Source organism: Aspergillus luchuensis, chromosome 2, assembly GCF_016861625.1.
Source record: "Aspergillus luchuensis IFO 4308 DNA, chromosome 2, nearly complete sequence".
Classification (NCBI taxonomy): Eukaryota; Fungi; Ascomycota; class Eurotiomycetes; order Eurotiales; family Aspergillaceae; genus Aspergillus; species Aspergillus luchuensis.
Genome location: NC_054850.1, coordinates 1,693,577 through 1,720,243, shown reverse-complemented (window position 1 = coordinate 1,720,243; position 26,667 = coordinate 1,693,577). Strand labels below are relative to the sequence as shown.

The window sequence follows — 26,667 nt, the reverse complement described above, 5'->3', positions numbered from 1 at the left end:
GGGGTATACGCGTAGCAAACCGCCTCCATGCAACCCGGGCTAACAGAGCAATGATGCCGACCGAAAGTCAAATCCGCCGCTCAGCAGCGCGGAGGTGAATAAGGAAGAAATGAAAGGAAAGGAAGAAAGAAAGGTATAAACAAGCTATGTATAGTGGGAAGGGCGAAGAGAAAGGGGGACAGGCGAAAAGAAAGAATCACAGGAAGCCACCCCTGTAAAATGCAGACGGGACCCTCCGTGCGAATAGGAATCCGATGGACACGTTGTGAGGACAAGAATAGTAACATCGAAGACAAGGGTGTAGCGAACAACGCTCAATTGGGATTTGTACACCTCGTCGATCCACTGATCATGGAAAGTGGACGACTGAAAGGGTGATAAGAAAAATTCGAACTATGTACAAGAATTTATCGAATCCCGTGCGGAATTTGAGGTCTAAACAGATAGGACGAGCTGGGCGTTCTCTCCAACGCCGTAAGCTCTGCACCTCTCTGCAACTTCGAGGCCAAGCTCCTTCATCCGTTCAGCACCTTTTCCGGGGATCGGTCGCCGTACCATCTGCTCCTTGGCAGCTTTGCGGCAATGCTGACGCCAGAACTTCTCCTTGCGTTTCTGGCGTTTTTTCTCGAGACCCTCAACAATATCAATGGGGCCTCTGGTGTGCACCTCACGGGTGCGTGACGACTCGCGCTCCGGCGATTCGTAAACGGGGACAATGCCAGACCAGCGGTGAGACTTGTCCAGGCTAGTAAAGAAAGGGTTGGGCGTCCGAGGCAAGGACTTGGTACGAGACATCGCGGGCCGTTGCACCAGTTCACTGATGTTCAGTCCCCGCGAGGGGACAGTAGGAGCCTCGTCTGCAGATGCCAGGTCATCCTTCGAAGACCGCAGCTTCATCGGCGGCGGCGGAGAGCGAAGACGCTTTGGCGAGGAACGGCCCTGACGGCGAGGCGGAGGTGAAATCATGCGTCTGGGAGATGTGCGAGGAGAAGGCTTCTGCGCAGAGTCTCTACCAGTCCGTCCCCGAGGTCCTTCATCCATGACAGATTCCTCGACATCGTCGTCCTCATCCTCCTCATCCTCGGGATCCGAGGTGGGAAAGCTGGGATCGATATCTTGAGGGATGACAATCTGCTTGGAAAGACGGCGCTGCTCGATGCAAGACTTGTAGGCAGCCTCCAGAGGCCGATCTTCGTCGAAAGTTCCGCAGACGAAGTCCGTACTGTCAGGAAGGTTAGGTGTGCCAGGACGCAGCTTTGGGATCTTCATGGGCGATCGGCTAGTTGTCTTAGCAGCTAAGACAGGTGACCATCTTTGCTGCTGCTGCTGCTGCACATCGTTGGCAGAATCGAAAGATGTGTTCGAGTCGCGACGACTGAAGGGGAGGCGAGCAATGTCGATGTTTTGAGGGCTGGTGGCAGCAGTAGTGCTGGTCGGAGCCCAGAAATCGTATTCCGAACCATCATCGCTCTCGTCTGACTCCGCAAAGCCGGCTTCATTATCCGATTCATTTCCATCGTCAGAAGAGAAGTCGTGAACGGTTGAATCGTCATCAGAATCCTCGACATCATCTTCGTCATCTTCTTCGAGCGCCTCTTCCTCTGCTTCCTCTCCAAGCTTTCTAATGGCATTCTCCTTCTTCATACAATCATTAAGCGTAATCTTCTCCGGGTACTCTCCAGACTTCGTTACCCACTCGTCATCCTCCTCGACGGAGCTGGCGAATTCGTGAAAGCGAGTAGCCTCGGACTCTTCGAACTTACCCAACCCCTTGGTCGGGACACCGCGGCGATCGATCTTCTGCTCCTGGGGAGCCTTGCTCACCGGTGAGGGAGCAGCCTTCTCCGGAGAGGCCTTGCGCGCCATGGGAGCAGGTGATCCGCGGGGACGCGGCCTGCAGCCACTGCGAAGTGGCGACCGCTCCCGGCGAGTCTCGGGATCCCGTGCCGGGCAAACAAAGGTAAGAACGGTCCTCCGCTTGGGCTCAGTTGGTGTAACGCTGGCGTCATTGATTTTCGTGACAGGTCGCTGTGGTGAAGGAGTTTGTGGCTTCTGCTCCTGAGCTTTGCGTCCGCAGGCGAAGCTGATACACCGCTTGCGTCCCAGGTTCGCCTCGACGGCCGACTCGCCAACTTCGACAGCCTCCGCCTTCCTTTTATCACCCATCGAAGACGTAGAGTTGGTCAAGTGAGAGGGCAGAGGCGGGCTGGGTGTGTTGGATAGAGAAGGGCTTGTGAGGCCACCATCGCTAGTCAACTCGGCGGTAGAGATGCCGCTAATGTTGGTATAGGTGTAGGAGCGGTAGAAAGAGTGCTCCTGAGATGGTGAATGACGGTCGGATGGGCTTTGTGGGGGGCTGCTCTTGAGGGCACGGGTGAGGAGGGACTCCTTGCGGTCAGTCATGGCGGCGGGGGCCTTGACGTAAACGACACCGTCGTCCATGTTGTTCATCGAGGTATTCAAGAACCGATGATCAGGGGGCTCATCAATGTCCTCAACCATGTCAGCTTCTTGAGGGGCAGACTTGCTGGACTGATGAGGTGAGAGTAGCATCTTCAGTAGGTTATGTATTGAGGCAAATGTTCGTTCACCACCACGCAAGTGCGCCATCCCTTCGAAGATTAGATATATTAATAGTGAGAGGGAAGACAGGAACGAGTAGGTGAGAGAGGTTGTGTCAAGAGGTTAGGTGTGAGGGTTGGCGGTAGTATAGGGTGACTCGACGGGATGGTGGCGGTAAGTAGTTATTATGAGGGTATTCAGACGTATTGGTTGATAGGGAAGAGAAGAATGAAGAATAATTGCATCAATCAAAAGAGTAAAATAGAAGATGCACTCTCGTTATCGATCAATAGTACTACTGATCGACCCAGAGGGCGGAAATGAAGGGTGTCCTTAGTAGGACGATGATTGTCATGATATAGAACACATGGTGTAGTAGTAGGAAAGAGGCGTAGTATAGTAGTTTAGTAGGTCCAAGAAAAGGAGAAGAGCGTCAGGTATGCGGCCAAGAGATGGACTTACGCCTTCTTCAAAGATTGGCAGCTCAAAGAGCGCCAGAAGAAGAAGACGCGTCGAAAGAGTTTCGCAGGTGCAATGTGTTGGCAGTGCTAGGTGGGATTGAGATGAAGAGAAGGAGGAATGTAGAGATGATCGGAAAATAAAAATGTAATTAAGGGAGGGGGGGGGAAGTGGTTTGCGGAAAGGCGAAAATTAAAAAATAAAAAATTAAAATTCAAAAATCGAAAATTTATTATTAAAAGAAAAATCAAAAATCAAAAATCAAAATCCCAAGGAAATCCTCGGGGGTTGTCGCCGTGGTATTGTTACCATACCCTCAGTACTGCGTATGAACGGGGTATTAGAGAGTCACCAGCGAAAAGGAGGGCGGGTAAAAAGGCGCAGTGTCAGCGAGTAGTAAATGACGATTCGCAGGGTAAAAGAGGCGGGAGAGCGGCGCCAGGTTTGGGAGCGAGTGACCGGGTTAGGGTGGTCAGGAGTGGTCGCCACACACTGGCACGGCAGGGCAAGGCCGAAGGAGGGCAGGGAAAAATGGTGGAAAAACAAAAAAGAGCACCACGCCCATTACGCACGATTACAATTTCGGATCTTCTCTGGGGCTTCTTTTCCTTCCTTCTGCAGGCGGACGAGAGGCGCTCGGTCCAACCAACCCCGCCAAGCCCAGACCCACCCTGTCGTTTTCCTCGCCAAATCCATGCATGCTTCGGTTCCTGCGGCTACGTGACGCTGGCCAGTACCAATACCGTGGTAATCTTCGCACGCCCGTCAATACACACCCGTCAGGTTACTTACTAGAGGGAGTTACCGTCAAGCAAAAGAACTCATCATGGAGGGAAGAGGCTTAGGAGTCATAAAGGATTGGAGAAGAGTCATTCAAAGGAATCTCTAGCTGAGGATCACGGATCTCATTGTCTGCTATGATCTGCGAGATGACTGTTGTTCCTTTGACCTGAATCAGGAGTCACCGGTTTTGTAACGAGCCGGTTTCATCCATGGTGGGCAAGCCAGCACCGAAGTACAAAAAGCAAGAAAGACTATGAGGCATTTTGGAGGTTGGCTACCAAGGCGGGCTAACCTCGATCTTACTAACCCGGTCAGTAAGAAATCATCCCAGACCATACTTACTGTGTAGTCTAAATTGGGAAAAGCTGCCACCAAAAAAACATCGCCCCCCCTCCATCTACACTAAGAGTCTTGGAAAACTATAGTAGTGGCCGAAGAACCAGAGACTGAAAAGTAAGGGGGTGATCCATTCTTTGTTTTCTAGAACATATTCAGCGAAGAGGATATTTTATCTGATCGGAATGTCGTACAAATCTCAAGGGTTCAAGACAAGACAGCGAATAACGGAAGGTCCAGAGCAAAGAAAGGCTGTCAGACAAGGAGGGCGGCTACTCAATGAGAAAGAATGAACCCCCACGAGGACAAGACAGCGCAGGAGCCAGGACAGGCATCATAGCGGCACGAGCTGCGACTGTTGTGTTGTGGGAAAGTTGCCCTACCGACCGTCGGGGCAGGTAATGCCAGGGTAATTACGACGGTAACCACGGCAAGCAGACCCGACAACTTGAGCGTGGGAGGACCAAAACGAACCCCGTCGGAGTCGCGCCGAAGCCGTTTCAGCGGGCGCTGCGTTTGTTGGGCTTAATACACAGTAACCCTTGAGCTTTGAATGGCCACACATAAATATTGCATTTAGCATCGATTTAAGCCTAGCATCAAACCCCATCAGCCGGCTCACTTATGCGCTGCTTATGCGTGAAAGTGGTTTCTTAAGGTACTAGGTTCCTCGGCGTAGCTACCTCTTCCGACTTGATTTGGTCGGTCGCAGCTCCAGGAGCGCATGCCACCCACCCTACCTACTCCATACACACCCAGCACACCAAAAGTAGACTACTATGGTAATTTCGTTAGGGAGGCCAAGATAACACCCAGAAGACAATCACCATTATAGTGCTACCAATGTGGTGCTTGGCACCACGCCTCATTCTCAAAGACTAGACAAAGTGACAACAATTCAAGTCCTTCAAAACACTGCCTCCCTTTCCCCCCTGCTGGTCGCCATTATTGTTTTACAATCCCAATAACAATGCTTGGTATTTCTTGTCATTGCTCACTATTGCATTTGCCGAGACTTTCCCTAGCTGGGCTTAAATCTGGTGGTTCCTGATCCGGAAAGCGATGGTCTTGGCCCTGTGACGTAAGGTTTCCCCCTAGTCATGCTGTGTCACGGCAGTCTTGAAGGTTATCTCAGTCTGAAGCAGTAGTAGGAGAAACTTGTGCGATGCCGATGAATGCGGGCCAGAACGACAAACTTGCTTGCTTGCTACAGACATCACTGGCAACTGCGAACCAACTGCGAGAGAAGTCTCGACGATTCTATCCCAGTTTCTCGGACCGACTAGACCCCTATCCCCGTGCTATGACGAGGTGAACTAAATTGAACAACTCTTCAGTTGCACCAACTCTACCCCAGGGTACTACATTACAACGGCTACCACATCAATAGAACCAAGAGAATAAAAAATTCCCCGACTGTGACCGGGATCGATCATGACGCTCTCGAGTCCCGAAAGTTTGCTTGAGGTTACAGCGACTGGCAATGGGACAAGCAGGTGGTTTCCATGTCTTCGATCTGCCACGCTCAGCTCTCAAGGTTGGTTCCGATAACCGTACCCAGGAAAGCTGGTACCTAGATCGGTCCAAATGAGAATGATGAGTAGTATATGGGAACCTCAAGCCATGCTACAGAACTCCCAAGTATGTTGTTGACTAGAAGCACCGCCACCCGATTGACAACAGCTGGAAGTGACAGTCGGTCTGGGCGGGAATAGTTGGCTCTTGGCTGTACAACATATTTTGGACTCAAGATGATCGGACCAGTGTTGCCAGAAATAACCAGATTAGATCTGAACTATGCAAATAAGGACTGGAACTAGTAGTCATGGCTCATTTTTCAATGGATTCCTCAAACAATAGCACGATCTTGGGATAGTTTGTCGCTGGTGGTTTGACAGCCGAGTTCTTGTCTTTCCCCCGGGTAACTCCACAGTGATCATCCCAGGGATGGTCACCCAGGTAGCAGCCAATTCTGGAGATAGAGTTTCGTCTCATCCAGCAACTTGTCCGTTTATCTCTAGGATCTCAGCCTTGGGGGCCACTAAGTTTAGAATTAGGCATGTCCGACAAGAAAGGCTCAGCAAACCTCAGCGCGGGTGGCAGTGATGGGAAGGGGAGAGCGCAAGAGGAAGAAGGAAAAACCCATCGGGATCGTCCTGGTATCCATACATACAGACCGATGCTCATACATACGCCGTACATACGAGACCCGTGCCAAGACCACCCCCAAATCCGGACTGGAAACGATCAAAACTGCATCTCAGATCCCATTCTTCCCTTCAGGCGATCGTGCCGTCTTTCCCAGACTGAATTGAGTTATGGATAGAGTATCTCCGGAAGAATGGAGACAGGGAAGAAGGGCAAAAAGCAGTATGGTGATGATGACCAGATCTATGCCCGATGGCAAAGGGCTGAGAGAAGCGGTCAGCGCCAGAACCAGAGAACTACAGTGTAGAGACCCAAACTGCATCACTTTTCTCTCTAATAACTGACAGCCGGGCGGCGGTTCACCGAACTCAGAACCACGGTAGCGATCTCCAAAAGCGGAGACCATCGAGCGGGCTAATCCCACCCCCATCCACTTCAACACCAACGGGCTTACAATCAGAAACCTGCACAATTCACGGTCGCTGAGGATGGGGGGGCCCAGCTAGACTACTTCCAAACGCCTCACGATTTACGAAGCCTTGAAGTGCTGGGACAAGCTTCATGCGATTCAGGGATAACCCCCACTCAGTGCCATGGCTGCTCCGGGAGATGCAGCTTCCCACAATCGCAGCAGCCAATCTGCGCGTCTCGGGAGTACTTTTCTTTTGCTGTTTTTGCCCGCTTTAATCCTCGATCCCAGCAATCAGGATCGATCCAAATCTCAGCCAGTCATGGGAATAGGAAGAAAAAAAAAACTGCTGGGGAAGTACTAACTAGACTAACTATCGGCACTGGCAGTCCTTGGAGTTAGTAGTAGTACTAACTTACTGCTTTCACGAACCAACGGGGTCGGCCCATTTACACGATCCTTCGTTACCTCGTGAAGTCTTACGACTCCAATTGCCCTTTTGGGCTTTCCGGCCCTGGTTCATTCAACTAAGTATGCTGGTTGTTATTGTTGCTTACGGCGTGGGTTGAAGCGCCAGTTTCACCCCCGTTACACATTGCATATGCCGGTGTTGGGGGGGAAGGAAATGCGACCTTTTAGCGACCCCATGCTTGGCTACCACACTCACACGCACACTCAGTCCCCTCTGAAGGATCCTCATCCATGGCCGCCAACACGGACTCTCCGCACTTGGATCGAGAACAAGATACAAGGTACATGCGACTTATGTATACTTATGTTCCGAATACATACTATGGTCTATGTGCTACGCGGCCTAGAAGCCAAGATTGAAACAGAGTTTCCGCAATTAAACTCCGACCGGCGACGGAAAGGAAAAACAGAATAAGAAATATAAACTATATACAATCATTATTCTTTCCAAGTGCTCGTGAACAGCGTGCAAACTTTCGATCCTCATTGAAGAGCTGAAGATCTCTGGCTGAACGGCATGGCCGAGGGAAGGCAAGCAAAACCCGAAGAAGAAAAAGGAAATAATGAGGAAGGGGGAAAAATAATAAAATAAAATCTTAATTGAAACCCAAACTCCAAAGGCGACTCTTACAGGAGGAGAAGGGAAACAAGAGGTTTGTACAGTAGGCAGGGTAGAGTCTGCCACCACGATGGTCACCGGCCACCCGGAAGAGGAAATGCTATGTGGCATACGAACAACCGTCCTCAACCCCATCCAGTTCTTCCTCCCCCAGCCTTTTCTGGGATAGGATGGCTACTATGCTAGCTTGCATATTGATGATCGAACCACCACCAGCACCTGGTGGAGATTCTGAACTGTCGCGCGTGCGAGTGGACCGCCATGAGATCGATTATGGAGACGAACAGACCAGAGAGCATGAATGGGATTGTCTCTTTGGTGGGCGGATGCCTCAGGGCCACTTTTTTCGGCGCGGTGCTATGGTATAACTGCTACTGCTACTGTGAGAGGTTGACAGGCAGACAGACGCCGGGATCAACGCCGGATAAGAATAGCATTAACCTAACAAACACCGACTGAGCTACCCAGGAATAGGATTAAGGATTAATACGTCCGCTTATCGACCTCCGCGCCCAGGATCAAAAGTCCTGCTGCGGTGGTGTCATTGGCCTGCAGCTAAGGCGACTAAGAGTTAGAGCCTTGTACCTTAATGGCCGACGTCGGCCTAAGAGCGGTTTGTATGAGGGATTTTATTCTCCCTAGGTCGATGCCCTAACGACGCTGACTGGACCGTCGATGGCTTTCTCCTCCTCTTGCCCTCTCCACCAGCACGGGACTCGCGCTTGGATTCGCGCCGGCTTCAAGTTACGATGCACGACGCACCCAATCGAGTAATCCATGCCCCAGAAAAAAAGTCCCAGCGACTCGCCAGTCCGGCACGGCAACAAGGTGCCTTTTGCCTGTCTCATGGTCAGCTAGCCGTGCGACAGCCAGCTTCATTTCCGCCGACCCGGCATTGTCCATCTGTACCCCGTACAACCATCGTGATTGATGGATCGGGGTCTTGGACTCGGTCAATTGGCAAATCATTGTCGACTCCCCTGGCTGTTGAGCTAAACCCACCCCCGGACATCAGACATCCCATCCATGGCTTTTATGCGGATAAAAAACGAGGCTGCCGTCATGACATATGCAAGTGCGCCTCCCACACTCCGAGCCCATGACTGAGCGCATGGCAGGGTCAGTCATGGAAGGATTCAGAACGTCGTCGACGTTAATCAGCCTACTCCTCCTCGCTTCAATTCAGGTAACCACAATTACCATACCTTCCGTATACCAGGTATCGGGTACACGGAAGATAAGATGGTCGCTAATGCAGTAATCTAGTCGCACATGGGGGGTACGCCCTTGCTTCAGTCATGATGAAGAAAAGAAGAGACAACAAAGAACCAAGCCATTGCAAAGGTGGATGAAGATCCAGAACCCAAGTACTCCAGGACGGGCCGGCCTGCACGTCGAAATCTTACCGTGGTAGGCAAACGTCTAGAATGTGTCAGTGGCAGCATCGAGCCCATTTCTTCAAAGGGATGGCAATGCTCTCATCATTGAGCACATGATCGACATACCACACTGGGTTGGGGAGACACAGCGCATCACCCGAAACCTTCAACATCACAGACATCACAGCCTCTTGGAAGAGTCATGATTCCGACTGAGACGGCCAAGAGGGCCGCCAAGATAGCCAAGGCATATACAATTCACCCCATGCAACCATGAAGAATGGGGATCCCTTCACTTGAGAGGCGGAGTTGAAAAACCGAGTGGTCCCCGTTTCGACTGCCCCTTGCTCAGTACTCATCCCTCCCCTCTGGACATTCCACTGCAGTTCTTGGCAACGTCCTGTGACCTTGCCCCCGGTACGACGGAGAATTGTCGCCAAGATGATCACAGCCAAGTTGCGAACGACGCCTGTTGCGGTGGAATGAGCTTCTGGCTAGAACCCCCCATCGGCGTGAGAGAGTGGTCGGTCTCCGGTCTTTCCCGGAGTCCGGAGCTACAGCGACCGACCTACGGTCCGCCGTCGACACATTCCTCCTCCTCCTTGCCTCCCCGGTGCAACTGGCCCAAGAGGATCCCGCGTTGAGTTGGTGACCGGCCAAGGATGCCAAGCGCCATTCCAAATACTTGGGCGAATGACTGCGGCTGTGGGATGGAGGAGGATGGGGGGAAGCATCTCAAGAGCACCAAGTAGATACTGGCCGGTCTGAAAAGGAGTATCACCCCCCGGAAGGTGGGAGATCTTCGTCGATCATCTGCTCCTATATTGCAGGACGAGTTCTTGGCGAACGAATACCAAGCATGACCACGTCGAAGTTTGCTCAGGGGGAAAGAGAGAGCGACTAGGCTATGTTGCAGCTTGAATCGATTAGACGTACCCAATTAAGGGGGCTTGGAAGAAGACAAGCTGTCCAGGTCCTCGGACACGTCTGTCTGCACATCACAGATTGTCCACGGGAGCAAGTCGATACCAAGAGACAGAGTGTGTGTTTGTCTAAGCCTCATTGCAATACGGACTAAGTTTAAGATACCCCTTTTCTTACTTCCTCTCCGCTGATCCGGAAGAATAGCAACTCCGGCCAGCAAAGAGCATCTCGCAATTCCCTCCGAGCCGGCGATCGACCGCTCTTTTCTCAGGAAGGGTTGCCAGAGGGGAATGAATCTCCTGATGGCGGACCGGCCGTTCTGCCAATAACAACCCCGCGATTAAAGTTCGTTCACGCCAGCACAGGTACATATAGTCTACCGGGACTCCAACCAGCAGGCCGGTACCAATGCACTGCAGGGCCCTTTGCAGCGAGACTACTGTACGGCGTAAGGGAGGGGAAGTCAAAGCCCGTTGGCGATCGATCTGGTCATCGGACTGGGGGAAGGTGGAGAGACAAGAGAAAGAATAAGAAAAGAGGAGGCGTGTGTTGCCGCTTCCAGTAATCTTCTCGAACGTCTGTTGTTTCCTTTTCCCCGCAGGGCTGCTGCTACTACTCTCAACTCTCCGGATTCGTCGTTCTGATTCAAGAACAGCATCTGATCATCGGAAGCATTATATCATCGAGGAGGATGCCCAATACTACCTCGGTCATACTTCGTAGAGGAGGGAGGGGAAAATGCGATCGCCCGCTTCAGCTGGCAGATGGCAGATGCTCAACCGACGTCATTTTCTTTAAATATCCCAACCACTGAAACCCACTGACAACAGGCACATTTAAATTAATATTGGTAAATTAATCAATGAATAATGAATAACATCATACTTCAGCCAACTACAAGTACATGTTGTAGTTATTTGGTACGTAGTAGCAGTAGGTAACTAAGTTCCTCGTCAGCTGCGACCAAAACAAAAAACCAGTGACATCATACGAGTTCACCTCGACAAACTCTCTCTCCCTCCATCTCCTCCCGTGTGTGTGGGATGAATGGATGGCTGACTGGCTGATCTCTCTCCCACGTAAGCGATACCTTTAACTACTACTACTAGGTAGGTAGGTACACCCTACTGTAACAGTTAATGTAACATGAAGCATAAGCATATCATCGTAAGAAAATCTTACTTTTATCACAACTATAATGATTACTATTACTTACTAAGTCACAAATAATGTATGTAACTAAGTAATAATCCAATTTTGATTTCAGCTTTTTACTTTATATTAATAATGCCTGGTAATTATCCTTTGAAATCTTCCAGATGTAAATAAAAAATGTAATTTGATTTTTGATTGCATGGTTGCCATCCCAGATATGTACTACAGTAGTTGCCAAGGAGTCGAGCAAAATAGGCAGATGCATATATTAGTTATTATAGCATCATTTATTTATATATATATAGTATGAACTTGGATTTATTTTTATCACCATCATACAAGTTACCAACTACTGTAGTAAGCTGGTATGATGTATATCTCTGCAGAACTTTTGTCGTCATGATCGCTGATTATTTTCTTCAGCTTCTGGCTTTCTTCTTCAAATGCATACCGCATAACGCATACGTTATTCCCTATGTACATAAGACGGATTCAATCAACTACTACTCCAAACTAAACTAAACCAAATAATATAAAAGCACGGGGTGTAGGTTATAGTATGTATGTATGTAGTGACTTGGTTGGGTATATGATATGACTAAAGCAATTACTTTACTCCGGACAGTACTAAGTTGTGATATGATCGGTTCTATCAGAACCCCACTAACTAGTCGTCTAGTTATCTACTATGATGCTCCATGTACATAATCATGTTGGATAATAATCTCTTTCTCGTATCGGCAGCTTTTTATTTGCTTCTTTTCTAGTTGTCCTGAGAGATTGATAGATAAGACTTCTGGGGGTGTGTGGTTGGGCGTTGGGTGTTGGATGCCCATATGTAATAGCTCTCATAGATAGTGTTTAGGTACTAGTTGGGTGATGATTTGGCTAATGGAATATGATCCGAGGAAGGGGCAGGGGATGTTAGGTAGCGACTAAGTGTCTTTCACTATGTGGGGGGTGATGCTGCGTGATTGGAATTATGAATTATGAATTATTGTTCGAATACACAAACTAAACGGTAGTGCTGCACTTGGACCTTCTGAGCTGTAGAAACCATCTGGATTGTGCAACAATCCTTAGCCCCATATGTTGATGCGCGTTCATAGATATTGGTTGTCCTCGTAGGCATATGCAGCAACTACTCGACCATGCTGTTGAGTTCGAGTCAGCCTCCACCACCGCACAATCACCTCCTTCGCCCAGAGAATTCGGTGTTGTGTTTGTACAACTGCAGCGCATTGTCTGGCAATATCCCTTGCGATGACTCGGCGCTCATCATCTCGACGCGTCAGGGTCCGTCGCCATGCTGTCTGGATTACTGTCGCAGCTCGCGCGCGCTTCGTAGCTGGCAGAAGCCGCGAACAGAGGAACGCGAGTGCTCCGATTGTGAAGTCGCTGTCGACGATATGAGACTTTGAAGAGGGAGACACGAGTTTGGCTGGGTCTATGTTAGTCGCTATGGAGGGAGTAATGTCATTGGTAAACTCACCGAATTCTGCACTGCATCCCAATGCCCGCAGACGCGATTCTAGAGATGGAGTTCTGCTATGATCCTCGGCATGCTCCACGAGATATCCGTCGTATTCGTCAACAATACTTTCGTATACCTTGCCATCACTGAAGCTCGTGCTCAGGTTGTCAACCGGTACGCCCTTGAGATGTGCAAGGGTAGATGCCCATTGCTTGAGCAGCAAGGTTGGTTCGTCGCTCTCATCATTCCCGCTCGATGGCATGCCATCTTCACCAGCCTGAAAAGCGACTTTCTGCCTCAGTCTTTGAATCTCCTTTTTGACGTCCCCCCAGTCTACTAGCCCAGCAAGGCCCCATGTGCTGACCAGCTTCCACAACAACGCAATGGTCTTCTCGCGGTGTCCGTCGACGATATCTTCTGCGCGTATGTCTTTCACGAGCTTCCTTGTCTCTTGGGCATAAGCCAGCGCATCCAAGGCAATTTGAATATTAAAAAGTTTTACCGTGCGGCTCCTGCATGGGAACTTCAGATGACTCGAAAGCGGCAAGCTTCCGTTTGACACTTCACCGGATGAGGTTGAAGGATAGAATAACAATTCCACAATCCTTGTCAACCTCACACCGTCCCGAAGATCTACAGCAAGGTTGTCAACCCGGTAGTCATATTCTTCCAATGGATGCTGCTCATAAATCAATTCGCAGTCCAAGTGGCTCAATGCTTTGATGATGTCTCCGCACGATGGCAGCAAGAACCGACCCAGTGCCTGGAGCACTGCACTAGAGGACTTGACAGGTGACGAAGAGAGGAAAAGGCGTCGCGGAACGGCTGTCCCATGGCCCATTCTCGCTTTGTCCAGAAGGACAACCATCATCATGCTTCGAAGAACAGTCCGACGGTATGCCTGGCCAGCTGCACCGCCATTCTCTCCAGCAGCGATCTTTTCTTGAGGGTCAATATCCTGGTTTCGTAACAAGAATGCATCCAGGAATCCTTCCAACTTTCGTTTCATCGCCCTGTCATTATCCGAGGCATCGTCTCCATGAACCAACTTAGAGGTGGGTATCTTCCTTCCAATGATTGCTTCCGCCGCGGCTCGCAATGCTCGCAGGTCGTAGGTCTTGATCCAAATATCCAAGAACTTCCGTTTCAAATCCAGATCGTTGTGAAGACGGCTACTGCGCGTGAGCACGTCTTTTGGTATACTCAAAGCGCCGTATAACAATGATGCTTGAAGACGTTTGTGGAGGTGTGCGAAATATGCTCCCTGGTACAAGGTGAGGAGCTCATGTCGAAGCATGGCGTGGTTGTCGATTTCTGGCTCCTCACAAGTACATTGGAACATTTCGTTGACCAACTGTGTTATTATCACCTCCTGGTGCGAGAGCCAATTCTCTTCGTACAGTGCCGGGTTTGTGATGTTGTCTGAAATAATTGGACAATCCTTCGCAATAGGCTTCGTGTTGTTACGCGATGTAGTCGATTTGGATACTATGCTTGTTTTTGATGGCTTCGGTGACGTAGATAGATTTGAGGTTCGTGTAGAAGCGTTTCGGTTGTAGTCTGATGTCAAACTTGGCTTCATGGTGCTATTGTGTTCGGATTTGTTCTGTCGTGCTTTAGTGGTGTTTTGGCTGTTGCTCAGTACATTGCTCCTTTGCTGAGTGTTGCTCGTCTTGGTGGATAGAGGCTTGGATGTAGGCTTTGCAGAGGCATTGGTAGCACCAGCTCTTCTAGCTGCCATCAGAGGAGCATTTAGGCGGTTTCCCGAATCCTCCTTGGCTTTCAGGGCCTGATGTATTTTCTTGCCTTCAGCGATAACTGTTCCTGGAGGCACATTCTCCTTTCCGCCATTCTTCCCGGCAATGTCGTGATGAATGCAGGACTCCTGCATTACTTTAGAGCTTGGCTTCAATGGAGCCCGTTGGGCAGACGATGCGAAAGGTCGTTTGGCTTGTCGCTTCTTAGCAATCTGTGACTCCAAGCTGTTGACTTGAGTATCTTCATTGATACACTTGTCCAAACTGTCCGACTTGGGCGGGCTGGAGAGACCCATGAATACACTGGCCACTGTACCGTCATCCGGGGGAATATAAACCGTGTTACGGCGTACATCCGTCTTCAGGCTATTCCTTGCCTTCTCCTGGCCATCTGTTCCATTGATGCGCATCAAAAGCGCGTTGTTTTTCTCTCTGTCCGTTCTCTTACTTGTTGACTGGTGAGTTAAACCTTCTTGACGCGACTGCGTGCCTGGGCTCGGGCCGAAGCTGATTTTGGGACGAAATCTCTGAGCTGGCTGCGCAAGTAAGGATGTTTTGCGGCTCGTGGTCGGTGCTGCTATGCTCGAATCCCGCTTCGGCTTGTATGCCGGCTGTGTAGGATTCTCTCCATGGTCTTCGTGAATAGCAAAGGATGTACTTGTCTTGGTCCGTCTTTTGGGCTTGACCCCCGTAAGTACAGACTGTTTAATTTCGGTCGTGAACTCGATGTTAGCAGTATCGTCCGAGTTACCCAGACTATCTTCCCACATGCTGTCGGACGAGCTTCTGTTGCTGCCCCGGCTGAAGAAAGAAGTGCTCGTCCTTGCAGGGCAAGGGGTCGTAGCTTCGTACAGAAAGCCGGACATATTGAGAATATTGCAAGGAGAATCCTTTTAAAGTAGTCTTGATGCTTAGGCAGAGCCTCTATTCATGGAGATAACTCGTAAATAACTTTCCCGACTACTGTTTGGCGTGTCAGGTTCAATTGTTCGGCTGAGAGCTAAGATTCAGTTGACATTAAAGGTAGAAGAAGGCCTTCAAGTTATATGATGGGATGACCTGTCAAGCTTCGGGGGCGAGATCGAGGCTAAGTCATAGAAAGTTTGGTCGAGGATGGGTCTGAGGTATGGAGACGCGATGTTGACGCTGCGTTGCCCGTGCAACGGGAAGGGGGTGGACACCTTAGGCAGCCGTCATGGATGGCAAATCGAGACATTCTCAGTCACAGTTGTTCCTGCCTGGCCAAAGTCATTGAACATCCTTCACTAGGTGACTCGCTGTGTGGTGCTACTGAACGTAGTCCTCCACATTCTTCAAGGCCTGATGCGACCACCGACTACTTTTCTAGAATACAATTTTAGTCTCTTTTAGGTTAGATGTCGATCACATACAAAGCCCCAACGGTGTCCACTGAGGAGTAACTAAATAAATTGTTGCTACACAAACAGCATCCCCTCGTATTCGTTTAACATCCCCATGTATAGAGTAGTAGAAATCTAATCTATGGAGCATTACTATCCCGATGGCGAAGAGGGCGAAATTGATAGTGCAAGGAGACGTAAAGCTGCATATTAACTACTTGCGCCACAGCGATATTGGCCCCTGTATGCTGTAGGGTCCGACCAGGATCCTCATTAGGCACGGTGCATGTGCAGATGGCAAGGAGACATGGAAGTTGAAAAGATATATGTGGCAATGTGCAGTAGGCTGCAGTGAGAGACGAGTTTGCCGCCTCTGTCTTACCTTGTCATTTTCTTCTACAGATCCAGTGCCAGTCTGTAGTGATGATGAATAGGCTTGCCCGTCGTTGAAAAGTAATAAGCCACTTGAAACAACCTCAATGCAGCATCAATAAATCCTCTGCCAATGTTTGAGTTCTTGGTATTAGCTATAAAGAGCTATGCTCCGAGGCTGCCTCAAATCCGAGCAACATGAAACAAGCCGTTTGAATGTGTACCCCGAGGGTAATAATGGTGACATCCGAGATCCCACGCGGGCTCCAACATATGCTCGATGCTGAAACCTCGGTCTGCCGTAGTTCACAAGACGTCAGTTCCACCCAAGTTTTGGTTGATGAGGGGAAAAGTCAAAGCACAGACTTGCGATCATCCCCTCGCAAACTAACTTGTGTGATCACCGTTTGAGTCCGTTGGGAAAGCCTGGGGGTGTAACCCATCGCGAGCGCTCACTGGATGGAAAAAGAGATTAGCAGTGCCCTGTAGGAATAATCGGCCAGATCGAATCGAGCTGGTTGATTCGCACAAGAGGGAAAAAAAAAGCCCACCGAAACGGTGGGGGGCGCCTATTCTTAGTTAGGGATTTCTGGTTTGCAGGTAAAGAGAAAAAGGAAACGGACAAGGCCGGGCGGGCGTCGGAGCAGCGCCAGCTCCGATTCGAGCAGAAAAAGAGGAAAGCGCAGGCAATCCAGTTCCCCAGACACACACATGGTCTGATCTTCAACGTGGCCGCTGCACAGGCACCGTCGTTCGGGCTTCCTCTTTGTTCCTCAACCCAGAGTGTCTCCATCTGCCAGGGGTAGATTGCTATGTATATCCTGCGCCGGCCTTAAACCCGCTTACTATAACTCCTCTTGCGTATCCACTCGCCCTCCCTTACAACCCGCCGCGCCTCGGATTTCAACAACTAGTCAACTTGCTTTAGCCTTTAGCTCGTCGCCCTTCTTCTTCCCCCCCGTTCCCATTCGATACTACTATCTCGCTCCTCCACTTCATTGCCCTCTCCTTGAGTCGACTTTCCCACGCGCCCCATTGGACTGTCGCGGAGATGGGTTTGCGATAATTCGCAACTGAACGCGCTTGAATCTTACACCTGTCTCAACTCCATTGCTCGAACCTTTCCCGCCTTGATCCTTGTTTCCCCTTCTTAGCCTTACAGCATCCGTGTTTCTCCCCGACTCCTCTCTCATCGCCACCATTACGGAATGTTCACTGGTCATGGAATCGCTCGTCTATGAGAACTCGCCTTTGGCGGACTACCTCCAGGGTGAGTTATCCCCGGTTCATATGTTGGGGGAAATTACAAAGTCTTATCTGGTCATACGTCAGGGGAAGGCGAACACGACCCAAACTGGCCTGTCAAGGAGACAGACCATAGCGATGATTTCTCCGATTCCACGGCTGCGGATTTTGCCCCACGAGGAGTTTCGAAATTCCAGGAGCGTATTCGGAATAAACTACCCAAGCCCCTTGAACGGAGAGTCTCGCGACAGCGGGCAGCTCTGGGTCGACTCTATGATGTCTGCACGGTATGAACACCCCACCTATTGCCTTGGTTGTGCTTGTTACTGACGAACCTCTCTGCCCAGTCTGCTCTGAACTCCCGCGTTGGACGAAGCGACAACGAAAGATTCCTGGAACAGTTCGGCTATGTCATCGTTGCGTCTCAGCTGCTGAACGAACACTCTGCGCCCTCTTACACATCAGCTGCAGATGTGATGTCTACGGCTCTTCCAGCAGACCTTCCATCGATCTCCACCACGTTTGGCATACAAGGTGCTGTTGTCACGGCCTCGACTTCTTTCTCCGTAGCTTGGTTGTTACATTGGAGCCGGTCTCGAACCTCGTCTGGTCTTAACCCTCGGAAAGTCGGAGTTTTGTTGGTTCTCGTGCCCGTAATTGGGGTTCTGTTTTATGCATTCGCCAAGCGACAGTGGCTTAAATATTTGCGTCATCAAGCTGTTGACGCAGCTGTGACTTTTATCAGCAACGCTCAAGGGTTTGACTCTGCCGCTTCCGCATCGGTTGTATTCATACAGGAAGTTGAGTTGGTCTCAAGAGGCTACCGCATGTGAGTTGCTCTGACTTCTAGCTTCGCTGACAAAGATCACTAATCTATCGAGTAGAAGCACACCGTTGCCCCCAGTAAGCCGACTCGAAGATCAGACGCAAACGCGACGATGTCTGAGACTGCGCCGAACTGTGTCGGAGTCGTTCTATCTCATGCTAGGCCAGTACATCCGGGCCCAACATACCCTACGCCCACTTACCGATGCCACCAACCTCGCCAAGTATTACGATATCTACGATATATCAGAGGAGGAGCTTATGGAGGCCCAGGCAGCGTTCGATGAGCGAGCCACCGAAGATCAGTACTCTCTACGCGCCCTTCGCACACTTTTCGGAAGGCTTTACATCGTGAGAAAGAGCATCCTCTGTTGTCTTCTCGCGCTCGGCGCAGATGGCGGCGGGTCCGATATTGCTAGATGGACCACGGCAGTTGAGCAGATGCGGGACCTGGCCCATGTGACCGGCGAGAACATCCACAAGATGACCAACATCCTCAACGAGGACGATCGTAAGTACCACTCCTTCAACAGAATCCACGCCAGAGCTAATCATCGTGCCAGGTGATGTCATCCCGCCTTCTCCACTACCAACAGCTTCGCCCAACAAGGACAATCTCCGTGCACAATACCGAAATATCAATTCGCTCTCCCAGGGAATTCGTGCGCTTCACGCAAAGATGCACATCCTCAAGGAGGCATCTAGCTCTAACCTCGAGCGACCGGATGCTGGTGAATTCGAGGCGAGCCTCATGCCTCAGTATGAATCCATTGGAGCGGACATTAGAAGCCTTCTCCAGGAGTGGGAGTCGGGAAAATCCGCATTGATGAGTAGTTTGGAAAAACCCGCAAATCCGGAATTTTCGCGACCCTCGAGCTTTTTGAAAACACCCCTGTCACCCACACCCAGCCTTGGGGGCTCTACTGCAGTCGAGGGCAGCCCTGCAGACGCCCTTCGAGCGTTGACTGGCGAAAACACAGATCCCAGCATCGTTCATACACTAGATGATGAGGAGGAAATTTTTGAAGCCGTAGCTCTTCCGGCTCGGAACAAGAGGATGTCATTAACCCGAGAAGAACGAATCGCGCGAGTCAAGGAAGATAGAGCGCGACAAGCAGCCGCTCGGGAGCGCACTGATGCCAATACAAACATGCTCAAGGAGCTAGAAATGGTAATCAAGCAACGACCTCGTACCACAATAGCTGCGAAACGTGTCACAAGCATCTGATTCCGCCATCATTCGACGGCATTCCTCCAACCCTATCCCCCTCTACCGCCACCTCGATACCCGAATTCCTTTTCCCTTCCTCCTCCCGCATATTATCACCTAAGCTTCACTCTATCTCGAGCTGGAAGCCGAATCTTCCTAGCAACCTTTGCAGATTGATACCCAGAAATGTATAGAGCGGTCCGGTGTCAGCGGCGTTAAGGCAGTTTTGCATTCTATCTCAGCCCGGTTACTTATTATTACCTCTTTCCCCTGGCGGACACCCTTGGGCCTTACAATCGTTGATACTGTATATCATGTACTTTTTTCTTGACTCGTCCGTTCGTCTTCCTGTATACTCACTATGCTTGCCGAAACAGATGCTGGCGGCTTTCACTTGATCTCGTTTGTTCTGTATCATCAGCCTTGTGTACATATCCTACATTCTAGCGTAATTATTGGTATTGAGACAGTATTCATTTATGTCTGAAGAATGATGTCTTGCTCCGTTGAATTAGGTGTTTTTGATGGTATAGATTGTGCGATTTGCGTAGTACCACTGACGGAACCTCAATCTTCGGTTACTATGGTCCGACTGTAAGTCGGCCAATTCTTTGCAATCTACTTGTATCAATTCAGAACCAACATCTTAACAAAGCCTCATGCACTGCTTTCCGCCTCCTGCAGACGGCAATATTCCCCTTTCACGATATCCCGAAGCTCGGATTCCAGCGATGGCGCAGACGGCTGCCACCCCAGCAATTGACGAGCACGACTGGCCCGACATCGTACATTTAGCCCCCAACTAGCAGCCTCATAGCCTGCCCATTTCCGAGCGTCCTCAAAGCCAAAAGCCTCCTCTTCGGCGTTTGGGATGAATCCTTCCGCTACACAGATCTGTCCAATTGAACGGGCCAGCTCACCCCAGCAATGCTCCCCATTCTCACTGAGGTAGTATGCCTCCGGACCCCAAAGCCCATCGTCTTGTTTTGAAAGGGCCTTTTCGAAAAGAATGACATATAAACTAGTCAGATCCTCAATGTGAATATCAGTCGCGAATGAAAGGCCCCGGCCGATGATGGGAACTTTCTGGCGTTGGATGGTCAGTTTGGCTAGCTCGTATATCTGTCTGCTGCGTTGGGAGCAGGGTCCTCGGCCACGACCTAAGGCATAGCAGCCAAATTAGTTATCTCCATTCTCTTCCGTGTTGGTCGTTATTGAAGCCTACCGTAAACAGTAACTGGGGATACGATAGCAGTCTTCAGGACACCTGGACGCACCGATCCAGCCTCCAACACCGCTTTATCCACATCTCGGTGGAACGCATGGTCAGGAAAGTTGACAATCTCGTGAATGTCTTGCACATCATCATAGATCTTCTCGCCTTTCTCTCCATATACCTTGTTTTCAGTGTCTGAGAACGAGAAGATCCCGGCACCACTGGTATGCAACCAATAGACAGGGCGTTCTTCGGTATGCCCTTCTAGAGCACCCTGAGCTATTGCCTTAGCTGCTCCGAGGTGGTCAGCAGCATCAGCTGTGTCTTTTAGGGCCGGTGATGTCAGCGGGTACTCGTCCCTTATGATGGATACTATGTGACAATGAATGGATGCGTCCACTAACGGATGATGATATCGGCCCTAGCACTTTCTGCTGCCAGCGTCTCTGAATTATCAAGATCGCCTTGAATAATCTCGACAGTAGGATATTGTGCCTTGATCTTCTGCCCACTATCGCGGCTTCGGACCAGTAAGCGGTAGTGCAGGTCTGGGTACTTGGATACAAGTACTGATAGAACGTCGCCGCCGATGTAGCCGCTGGCTCCTGTTCTGTGGCTTGTGTGAGCTTTTCTTGCAATGCGTATACTACCCAAGTGCTTTGGCTTTTGGATGAGCGACTGACATGAATACTGTGGTCATATTTAGAATAGGTTTGCGTTGAAATGTTACTCCACTGTTACTATAAGAAGGGGAAAATGGATCGTTCGGATAATTCAACAGCTGGGCCCGACATTTATACTAATTCTATAGCTCACTAATTTGTGATGTATGTACCATCACCCTCTGGGTTGTTCAAATGCCTGTCATATCTCCATACTGATTGCATTTGTAATCCAGCCATTACCGCGGAAGAGGACTGTCATAAGGAATTCATATTCCGCTTTCTCCACTTGTCCCTCGCTCAAGACCAATTGAATATCCATATGTTGACTACTCATCTGCATTTCCCTGGTCATATTGCAGGGATAGTAATATATAGCATGTCCTAGTAGTTGTAACGTGATGCATTGCTGAGTTATCATTGTATTTGACTCTTAGCGGCTACGGAGTTTAGTAGTGTGTTTAGTGGTCAGTCCTACGCCGATATCATTGTCATTGAGACACAATAACTGTTAATCATCATTCTCTAGTCAAGTGTTACCCGCGACCTACAGGCACTGGGTTGGGTTATTCAAATGCGCACGATAAGAGTCTGGTATGCTTGGATGAACAGTGCACGCACTGTTTCAGAACTGCCTGCCTAGCACAAAGCATACTTCACCACCCTGTAGGCCTTTGGCTACACAGAAATGACTTCCCATACTCCGTAGAGATATGTTTCAGTTGCAGGATTAGTCACAAGTGGTAGTGACGCTTCTTCGTGACGGGTGCGGTATAGCCCAGCCTCAGGCAGCACCAGACTAACCCCAAAGGGTGATATCAGCCTAAGGAATGACGCGACTGGGACGCGTGCCTCCCCACTAATGAAACCCTCGAACGCGAATTCGCTGCACTTTCAGGTCCCTCAATAAATTCACCCCAACCTGAAAGACACGCCGCTATCCTTCCTACGCACTCAATTCCTTCTGTCAGTTCTTTACGACTTTCATTCTTCACGATCCTTCTTTCACCTGCTAACCACTACCTACTTGTCTCAGCCTCTCCTCATCTTCCTCTTCTCCTTCTCATTAGCTTCTCACCGTACTCACATACCATCACATCAAAAGTGAGCGTCACAAGCTTCAACTGGTTCAAGATTGTATGCTAACAACTATTTCAGTGCTTGAAGCTCGCCTAGAACAAGCCAGTCTCCTGAAGCGCGTAAGTAACTCTCGATCATACTGTTGCATGCCATTACTTGATTGCTGACATTCGGTTTCTTCAGGTCGTCGACGCCATCAAGGACCTGGTCCAAGACTGCAACTTCGACTGCAATGACTCCGGTATCTCACTTCAGGCCATGGACAACTCCCATGTCGCTCTTGTCTCCATGATGCTCAAGGCCGAGGGATTCTCCCCCTACCGTTGCGACCGTAACATTGCCCTCGGTATCAACCTGGTCTCCCTGACCAAGGTCCTGCGTGCCGCCCAAAACGAAGACATTCTCACTCTCAAGGCTGAGGACTCTCCCGATGCCGTCAACTTGATGTTCGAGAGTGCCGAGACGGATAGACTTAGCGAGTATGATATCAAGTTGATGGACATTGACCAGGAGCACCTGGCCATCCCGGAGACAGAGTACGCTGCTACGGTAGAGATGCCGGCAGCAGAGTTCCAGCGTATCTGCAGGGATCTGAATGCTCTCTCTGAGTCCGGTATGTTGTTCTTTCCATTGGCGATGGGTTTGATTCGCGACTAATTCCTCTCCCAGTTGTCATTGAGGCCACGAAGGAGGGTGTCAAGTTCTCCTGCCAGGGTGACATTGGCAGTGGCTCCGTCACCGTCCGTCAGCACACCAACGTCGAGAACCCCGCACAGAACGTCTCCATCTCCCTCACCGAACCCGTCGCCCTCACCTTCTCCCTCAAGTACCTCGTCAACTTCTGCAAGGCTACCAACCTGTCGAACAAGGTCACCCTGTGCCTGTCGCAGGAGGTGCCGCTCCTCGTTGAGTATGGCCTTGGTAGCGGTCACTTGAGATTCTACCTGGCTCCTAAGGTACGATGATTCCTCATTCAACTGTCTTGAGAGATATATATTGACTTATAATGTTTAGATTGGCGATGAGGAGTAAGTGGACATGCGAGATCATAATGACGAGTGGGAGCAACATGGAGGCAACGATTTCTCTTTCTTTTCTTTTCAACTTCTAATGTTCGGAAAATATCCTGAATGTTCTCGGGGGCCTGTGTTCAGTTTTGTTTCTATAATATCCAGCTAGATGCTAAGCGACCAACGTGTTCAAAGTCCAATTGGTTACAATAATTCTGTCCAGTCTCTCTACATGTCATATATGAAGTACGAAGCAGTGGATTTGTATAATGAAGCTGCATTCTCAACAGACGTATATAACTATCCTGCAATAGCAGCTTAGAACAGATGCCCATAACACATCTCTTCCTCCTCGACCATATAGTATATCTCTAACCCACTAGGCCATCAAGAACCTAAGAAAGGGACCCATACAGGTCCCCAAACCCAACAATTAGCCGGGGAAAAACAAAGTCCTTTCCAGTTTCCCAAACCGCGAACAGACACATTAAAGCCTTATATTAAAAAACAGGGGATCCAACTAACCTCAGAAAAAAGAAGTGAAGCGCCACCCCCACCAGAATAATCGGAATCGAATGATACCAATCCCATCCTCCCAGCGAGGGGAGAACAGGAAACGGCATGCTGCGTATTGCACTAAAGTGTCGCACACCCGGTCAAAAGTTGCCGAGTGCACACACAATCTTCGCAACGACTCTCCCATGGGGAAAAAGAGAAAGGGAAAAGGAATGCAAGAGCGAACCCTTACATCCCTTCCCTTCCTCCCCCCGATGTTTCTGATGCCGATTGCAGGTGTGTGCAAGGATGTCACACCAGGCCCTTGAGGGCAGTACCGGCCATTTGAAAAATGATTTCATTTTCCAAATGGCGGGTGCATAGGGTGAAGATTCCTCCGAATTTCTCATTTGCAAGGGGGTTTCGGGTGATTTCTCCCCGGGAGGAGAAATCAGAGCCGAGGACAGGAAGACCTGGAGGTCTTCTTGTCGTGTGTAGCAAAGAAACGCAGCATTGGTGGGGATGGCGCTTAGGGAAGAAGAAGAGAAGGTGAGTCAAGCTTAGCTGTCGTGGGTTTTTTTTTATGGTGCGATGCGTTGGTGGTGGGCTTGACCGCTTACCGGATTGGGTGAGCTGGGGGAGTACGGGGGGAAATGTTTGTTTGTATTGTTTGGCTGGCTGGCTGGTGGAGGTGATATCGAGGTGGATGGGACTGTTTTTACTGAGTACCATCTGACTTCCTTGTGAATTCATCTGGGACTTCAAGAGCTTAGACATGCCTTTTACTTAGTGGTTGGTATTGCTTATTTTTGTACGATACACCTTCTGGAATATTTCTGGGGTTGCGGTTGCCTTGGCTGCATCTGTCTACATGGCTAACCTGTCGGAAAGAGCTGTCAGGATTTCTTGTCTACCATAAATCTCACAACGTTGATTTAACTTGCGTATCATGCCGGGCTCTGGTCTTGCTCTGAACTTTAAAACCCACCTTTGTGTCACCGTGATGCCGTGAAGCGGACTTCTCGATCTTAGAGCCCTTCAGCGCCGGCCATCCTGCACAAAGCCTTGTTCACCTGAACGGCTCGAAGATACTTCTTTTTTTCTACTCCTTACTAAGACATTTTAGAGCCAAGCGATGGCTCTACCTGCATCATCTCTATGCGTGTCAGACACGATCATAGCCGCGTTCAGTAAAGCTTGCGATGCTAATCTCTAGCATGGCTTGGAATCACCCCACCAAGCTGTAAAGCCCTGTGTTGCGGGCCCAGTGCATACTTACGCCGCCTGCTGCCTGAGATCTGCGACGTGATGTCTGGGAAATGCTAAGCTCCAGTAACAAGCAACAGATACAGCAACTCTGCATGTGCGAAGGCCCACATGTTCGAGTTCGAGTTCGAGTTCGAGTTCGCCACGTCCAACTTTGCTGTCTACCAAGACACGCTTTGGTCTCGAGACATCCTCGAGGCTAAAGGGACTTCAAATTGATACACTTTGCTCTCTTTGGAAAGACTTCGGTCGCGGGATGAGCTGTAACAACCCTTCGATGGCGGTAATCCTTTCTGAATGCGAGCTTCATGAGCAGGGGAGTCCGTTCCTCGCCTCCAGCCACATCCAATGAGTGTTACTAGACGATAAGCAACTGTTTCCTGGCATAATTGGCTGCATAGGGAACAAATGCTATACATTCTTCGTTTCAGGAGAAGAGACATCATCATACTTTGATTGCTACGGATTACGGAGTAGACACGTCACAATCGCCCGGAAACAATTTACAGAACAAGCAACAACATGCAGTAAGGAGAGTTGGAGATCGAACAAAGGAGATAATTTACGGAGTCTCCGTACACAGTGCAGTCTTCTGAAATGTAAGCTTCACCGCAAGGTGCTTGTTGCTCAGTCTCTCAGGCGTGGGGCGGCATTCTCGAATCCACGATGGTCCGTATCCACACTGAAGTGCTAGCATGGTTGCCCTTCAGATTTCCCGGCGAACCCAGAGCCACGGAGTATCTTTGGTGCTGAGTTTGAGCCCAAATGGATACCAGATCCGGGATTGATAGTTGATCACCGGCGCGTCGGAGGGCCGATCAGCCGTGACCGAGTCGGTGGTTTGGGCGTCGCGTCCCGTCAATATTTCCCTTCCTTGCTCTCATTACAGTAGGTCATAGAACAAGTTCCGGGATAGGGCATTTATAGTAAGTCGCAGGTTGACGTGTTTTATGGATGGTTGCTTTTGCTGGCTCCTCCCATCAGTCACGTAATTCCGCCCGAGCAGAAAAACCAGGCGAGTAGCAGTTTTTCCGGACCCTCCTTCAAAGTTCAATGACTGTTTGGCCTAACGGAGTAAACCTACAGCCGCTTCATGCATTGTCGACGGGATCATCCCCTCCATCCTCCGGCTAGGTCATTCTTAAGGTACAACGATGAGATTCAGTGTCCAGCTCCATACAAATGCAGCTACGTACGTGCCACAAGTCTCCGTCGACAGCCTCGTCACATACAGTCCAGCAACGACACACATTAAGATGCTAAGAACAATGGCATTTTCCATTCAGCCAGTCAGAATCGTCAATGACAAGGCTGAAGGTGGTCGGTCCACCCGGTGTGGCCTGAAGCGATCGACTATGTGTAATAATAGCGCTGATCAATCCACGCTCTAGTTGGGGCTTATTGTTGCGCTAGCTGCTGCAGGCCGCAGTTAGGGCCGCCTAAATCATG

General features: G+C 49.9%; 6 protein-coding genes across 6 annotated transcripts; 2 read left to right on the top strand and 4 right to left on the bottom strand.

Moving 5' to 3' along the window:
* Window positions 1–435: 435 nt before the first annotated feature.
* Window positions 436–2,610, bottom strand: AKAW2_20554S (DUF2457 domain-containing protein; the record flags this gene model as incomplete). Its single annotated transcript, XM_041685280.1, has 1 exon — window positions 436–2,610. The coding sequence occupies one exon, from the start codon at window positions 2,608–2,610 to the stop codon at window positions 436–438; it is 2,175 nt and encodes a 724-aa protein (XP_041539380.1).
* Window positions 2,611–6,419: 3,809 nt separating this feature from the next.
* On the bottom strand, window positions 6,420–6,718 carry AKAW2_20553S (uncharacterized protein; the record flags this gene model as incomplete). The annotated part of the gene is made up of 2 exons (XM_041685278.1): window positions 6,420–6,551; window positions 6,614–6,718. The coding sequence occupies 2 exons, from the start codon at window positions 6,716–6,718 to the stop codon at window positions 6,420–6,422; spliced, it is 237 nt and encodes a 78-aa protein (XP_041539379.1).
* Window positions 6,719–12,348: 5,630 nt separating this feature from the next.
* On the bottom strand, window positions 12,349–15,342 carry sha1 (putative calmodulin-binding protein Sha1; the record flags this gene model as incomplete). The annotated part of the gene is made up of 2 exons (XM_041685277.1): window positions 12,349–12,686; window positions 12,738–15,342. The coding sequence occupies 2 exons, from the start codon at window positions 15,340–15,342 to the stop codon at window positions 12,349–12,351; spliced, it is 2,943 nt and encodes a 980-aa protein (XP_041539378.1).
* Window positions 15,343–17,430: 2,088 nt separating this feature from the next.
* On the top strand, window positions 17,431–19,507 carry AKAW2_20551A (vezatin family protein; the record flags this gene model as incomplete). Its single annotated transcript, XM_041685276.1, has 5 exons — window positions 17,431–17,479; window positions 17,542–17,741; window positions 17,802–18,283; window positions 18,339–18,790; window positions 18,843–19,507. 5 exons carry the CDS (start codon window positions 17,431–17,433, stop codon window positions 19,505–19,507), a joined length of 1,848 nt encoding a protein of 615 aa, XP_041539377.1.
* Window positions 19,508–20,146: 639 nt separating this feature from the next.
* Window positions 20,147–21,405, bottom strand: AKAW2_20550S (uncharacterized protein; the record flags this gene model as incomplete). Its single annotated transcript, XM_041685275.1, has 4 exons — window positions 20,147–20,649; window positions 20,715–21,029; window positions 21,110–21,315; window positions 21,389–21,405. 4 exons carry the CDS (start codon window positions 21,403–21,405, stop codon window positions 20,147–20,149), a joined length of 1,041 nt encoding a protein of 346 aa, XP_041539376.1.
* A 1,065-nt stretch (window positions 21,406–22,470) lies between these two features.
* Window positions 22,471–23,479, top strand: POL30 (proliferating cell nuclear antigen; the record flags this gene model as incomplete). Its single annotated transcript, XM_041685274.1, has 5 exons — window position 22,471; window positions 22,526–22,566; window positions 22,631–23,060; window positions 23,117–23,403; window positions 23,462–23,479. Coding segments are annotated over 5 exons (777 nt in total).
* Between the last annotated feature and the right edge of the window lie 3,188 nt (window positions 23,480–26,667).